The sequence below is a fragment of the Panthera uncia genome (genome assembly GCF_023721935.1).
Source record: "Panthera uncia isolate 11264 chromosome B3 unlocalized genomic scaffold, Puncia_PCG_1.0 HiC_scaffold_1, whole genome shotgun sequence".
In the NCBI taxonomy this organism is placed as follows: Eukaryota; Metazoa; Chordata; class Mammalia; order Carnivora; family Felidae; genus Panthera; species Panthera uncia.
The window spans coordinates 71,799,857-71,805,262 of NW_026057582.1; the positions used below are offsets into that span (position 1 = coordinate 71,799,857).

At 42.7% G+C, this 5,406-nt stretch overlaps 1 protein-coding gene across 1 annotated transcript; it reads right to left on the reverse strand.

The window, feature by feature from the left end:
- Window positions 1-3,270: 3,270 nt before the first annotated feature.
- On the reverse strand, window positions 3,271-4,308 carry LOC125909002 (olfactory receptor 10G2). The gene has a single exon (XM_049611940.1). It carries the CDS (start codon window positions 4,306-4,308, stop codon window positions 3,271-3,273), a length of 1,038 nt encoding a protein of 345 aa, XP_049467897.1.
- Window positions 4,309-5,406: the final 1,098 nt, after the last annotated feature.

The following is a 5,406-nucleotide window of genomic DNA, read 5'->3' on the forward strand; positions in this document are numbered from 1 at the left end:
ATTGTTGTTATTCTATTTTATTATTGCTGTTAATCTCTTACTGTGCTTAATTTATAAATTAAACTTTATCATAGTATGTCTGCATAGGAAAAAAATGTATGTATAGAGTTTGGTACTATCTGTGGTTTCAGGCATCCACTGGGGGTCTTGGACCTGCAGTCCAAGAGGAAAATGTTATACTGTGGGTCCAACTGGGAACTCAGCTCAGTTGTCACATTTAAAGAACACTAGTTTTGTATGGACTTGGGAGTCAGGTAATTCCAAGTTCAAACCCTGGCTCCACAGGATGTTCTGATACAATCTCACAGTCTAAAACATGTTTTCAGGGTGGAGAAGAATTGGAGTGCATCTTGTCTGAGTATCTTCCATGATGTTTAGAGTGAAGCTTCCTGAGCTCTAAATTTTGAGCATCTCTTGACCTTGTCAAGTACTTGAGGATGAACCCAGCTTCTGTGTCCTTTGCTTTGGAACTTTTGTGCTTTCTATACTCCTTGTTGAACAAGGTACAATGCTCCTTTAAAAAATTTTTTTTTTAAAGTTGGGAATGCAAGCTGGTGCAGCCACTCTGGAAAACAGTATGGAGGTTCCTCAAAAAACTAAAAATAGAACTACCCTATGACCCAGCAATTGCACTACTAGGCACTTATCCACGGGATACAGGTGTGCTGCTTCGAAGGGACACATGCACCCCCATGTTTATAGCAGCACCATCAACAATAGCCAAAGTGTGGAAAGAGCCCAAGTGTCCATCGATAGATGAATGGATAAAGAGATGTGGTATATATATATACAATGGAGCATTACTAGGCAATCAAAAAAGAATGAAATCTTGTCATTTGTAACTATGTGGATGGAACTGGAGGGTATTATGCTAAGTGAAATTAGTCAGTCAGAGAAAGACAAAAAGCATATGACTTCACTCATATGAGGACTTTAAGAGACAAAACATAAGGGAACATAAGGGAAGGGAAACAAAAATAATATAAAAACAGGGAGGGGGACAAAACAGAAGAGACTCATAAATATGGAGAACAAACTGAGGGTTACAGGAGGGGTTGTGGGAGGGGGGATGGGCTAAATGGGTAAGGGGCACTAAGGAATCTACTCCTGAAATCATTGTTGCACTATATGTTAACTAATTTGAATGTAAATTAAAAAAAATAAAAAATAAAATTAAAAAAAATTTTAAGTTTTTTATTATTATTATTTTTATTTGAGAGAGAGAGAGCAAGCACAGGGAAGGGGCAGAGGGGGAGAGAGAATCCCAAGCAGACTCCATACTCATTGTGGAGCCCAATGCAGGGTTCAATCCCATGACCCTGGGATTATGACTTCAGCCTAAATCAAGAGTCAGATGCTCAACTGACTGAGCCACCCAAGCACCCCAAGATACAACATCCTATTGTCCAGTTATTTTTTAGTCCTCATGTTTGTGGAGTTTCTAGGACCACATTGATACTCAGATATCTCGAGTATGTTCTCATGGTGGCAGTTAACCTCTCTTTAGTTTTAGTTCCTAAGAAAAATAAACCAAATGAGTGGTGGAGGAAAATGCTCTCACCAACAAGAGTACACCGTACCTCAGGTGGTGTAAAATGGTATCGTCAATAAGAGTACATTGTTAGGAAAACCTAGTGTCTACAGGGATATCTACAAGTGTGTTAATACTCCAGAGGAGAAGGCATGTGTGAGTTATGTGACCCTTTTTTTTCCAGGTTCTCCTAATTGTTCCCTCCCTTGTCCCTTCTCGCCTAAGGATGGTAAATAGTTGGAGTGTTACTAAGCCCCAGGTTCATCAGCTTTTCCTTGTGGTTCCTCTACTCCTGTATCTTTGTAAATAGCTCCTATGTCAAGAAACCCTTCTCAAATTATCCTGTTTTGAGTGGGGCATCCATTTCCTTTTGGGAAATTGGTATAATCCATCCAAATGTCTTAAGAGTTCTTTGCATGTGTTTTGAAGGGTACAGGGTGGTGAAGGAGGTCGGTTGGAAGAACCATAAAGGCCAAGATCTTCATTAAGAGGAGTTTTACACATGAGTACACAAACAGACAAAAAGCAGAATCAGACCTATAAACACAGAGAACACACTAATGGTTGCCAGAGGGAAGGGGTGGGAGGATGGGTAACATGGGTGAAGGGGAGTGGGAGATACAGGCTTCCAGTATCTGGAATGAATGAGTCATGAGAATAAAAACACAGCACAGGGAATAGCCAATGATATTGAAATAGTGCTGAATTGTGACAGATGGGAGCTATACTCACAGTGAGTACAGAATAATGTATAGACTTCTTGAATCACTATGCTGTACACCTGAAACTAATGTAACATTGTGTGTCAACTACATTCAAATACAAAAAAAAAAAAAAGAACGTACAAATATTCTAATTAAAAAAAGAAGAGTTTTAAAATTTGGATGACATAGCTTCACACTCTCTAAAAAGTCCTTAAAAGATTGGACAATATGAATTTTGATGGGTGTGTATTCTTGGTAGAGGGGAAGCTTGTGGCAGGCAAGCACTGGGCATGCTTGAGGCCTGCAGTAAATCAGTCAGGATGGGAGAGGGAAGAGAGGGTAGAGACATCTTGGGAGATAAGGTATGTTGGGTTCAGATTTTTTGCACTTTGAACTCCAGATTGAGGAACCTGCCTTTATTTTTACATTCACTGGAGAGTCCTATAGCTTCTACATTTCAGAAGAGTAATTTTCACTATGGTGTGGATGAGGAGGAAGAAGACAAAAGACTAGTCAGGACATTAAGAGAGACATTGTAAAAGTGGAGGGGACAGAATTTGGTGTCTCAGCACATGGGGAAAGCGAGGAACAGGAAGGGAACTTCATACATGATCCAGTATTTCAAGTTGAAGTGCTGGGGAATGCTAATGCCATGCATAAGCAAAGAAACATTGAAGCTATAGAAGTCTAGGGTTTAGGGGCAAAGAGAATGTCGAATTTTCTGGCATAACAGACTTCCAAAGTTGTTGTCACATTCTCATCCTCTTCAGCCTTTCCTAAGGCATTTTCATATCTCACAAGGTAGCCAAGGTGTAGAAGTAATGCGTCCATTTGTTTCTAAACAAATAATGTCAAACAATTTGAACCAATTTAATGAGAAGAAAAGATTATGAATACAAGGAGTTCAGAGGCCTCTTCTCAATAGAATTAAATTCAGTTCAGTGTAAGGTAGCAGTTTATGTAACGTTTGCCACACACAGCAGAAGCTGAGAGGTGTGGTAGCAATGGTGAGGCAGGAAGTCCCTGGGCCTGTAGTTACTTGTTTTCTCTGGTGGCCTTTCCACCTGCTGTTATTCTCTTCAGAGCAGACTTCACTTCCTGGTTCCTCAGGGTATAGATGAGGGGGTTCAGTAATGGAGTGACAACAGTGTAAAACACAGCCACTGCCCCATCCAGGGGACTCTTGGAGCCAGCCCTGAGGTAGGTGAAAATGCAGGGGACATAGTAGACTGTGACCACGGTTAGGTGGGAGCCGCAGGTGGAGAAGGCTCGGCGCCGCCCATCAGCAGTGCGTATCTTGAGGATGGCGCGGACTATGCAGGCATAGGAGAGCAGAATTAACATGAAGCAACTGGCAGCCACCACCCCAATGTCCACAAAGGTCACAAGCTCATTGACGGTTGTGTCAGCACAGGCCAGTCTCAATACTGCAGGGATGTCACAGAAAAAATAATCCACTTGGTTGGGCCCACAGTATGGCAGACGGAAGGTCAGGGTGGCCTGGACAGACCCATGGATGGAGCCGGCCACCCAAGCCCCAGCCACGAGGATGGTGCATAACCTCCCATTCATGAGCACGGGGTAGCGCAGGGGCTGGCATATTGCCAGGTACCTGTCGTAGGCCATCAAGGTGTAGAGGAAACACTGGGTGCTGCCCAGGAAGTGAAAGAAATACAGTTGAGCCACACAGCCACCAAAGGGCATTGCCTTGCTGGCAGGAGTAAAATCCAATAGTAGCCGAGGGACAATGACTGAGGAGAGCCACATGTCTAGGAATGAGAGCACGCCCAGAAGAATGTACATGGGGCGAGCGTGGAGCTTTGGGTCAGCCCACACGGTGAGCAGAATGAGCAGGTTCCCCAGCTGAGTCAGGATGTAAATGATGAAGAAGACCAGGAAGAGGAGGGTCCTCAGACTGGGGGGGTGAGGTAAGCCCAGGAGAACGAAGCCTGTCACGACGGGGTCCAGGGATGTGTTTTTGGTCTCTCCCATGTCTTTCTGTAGTCTGTGGAGATGAATGGTGAAGTCAGACAAGGGAAATATCCACAGGAGGTGGTGAGAGAATGGTTTCATCTCATGACCAGAGTCTAGGGGGGATACAGAGGACTTCTTTATTTTAAAGTAGAAAGCATTTGCCATCAGTCATCTGGTTTTGCTCTGCAAGACAAGCCCTCAGAGGCTGGTTGATTTCTAGATGTCCTGACATGCTCCTTCTATGGGAGATACTATTTCAAGTATTGGAAGCCAAGGCACAAGGTTATGTCTTAATAACAGTGTTAGTGAATATGATGGGTCTGTAACCCCAAGGGGGACCACAGAGAAATGGATTTTGGAGCAATGTGGACCAGTTACTCCGTAATTACCATCCCTATTGTTGGAATGGACTTCTCAAAATGTGTCTTGTAGATCTATAAGAATCTTTGAAATCTAGCCCTTATATATTTCTATAATCTTCTTTCCTTTGGCTCCCTCAGAGCACCAAGGACCTTCTGGCCCCACTTCTGGAGTATACTGATTCATCTCAACACAGTCTCATTCCTCAGGACTCACTTGGCTGTCACTTCCTTTGGGAAGAGTTTTTCTCCCTTAGAAGACAATCTTCTTGGAGATACGAATTTATATTGTAAACGGCAGTTGCAGCACAGTGTGATGAGAGCTATTTGCCTAAATGCTCCCTGGTTTCTTCTATTAGATTATAAGCTCCTTCAGAGCAAAGACCAAGTCTTTTTTGTTCTTTTATTGTATCTGCAGCACCTGCCACAGTGTTTGGCAACAGTAAGGTAATTAATAAATGTTGGCTGATTGTCTGACTGAATGGCTTTTGCCAACTCGGGTTAGTCCTGCATCCTGTTTCCCTGTGTGATCACATCTCTCCTGCTTTGTGTCACAAAGTCAGCACTGACGGGTGAGGGGACTGGCCACATACTTCAGCAGTGTGAGTCTGTCCCCAGCGTAAACAAAGTCAAAGGCATCACCCATGTTTTCTGTTTGCCTTAGAATGTTATTTAACTTTATTGATTGACCTCAGTAGTTTATTGGTTTTGGTGATTTGGATTATAACAGATTGATTTTTATAGGAATTCACCTTTGGTGTGTTATTATTTTAAGATCTTATTTGACTTTCAACAAATGAGATTCTCAAAAACACTTTAAAGGTATTAAACACCTGAG

Coding starts and splice junctions, on each gene's coding strand:
- LOC125909002 (XM_049611940.1), bottom strand. CDS start 4,308: ATGAAACCATTCTCTCACCACCTCCTGTGGATATTTCCCTTGTCTGAC.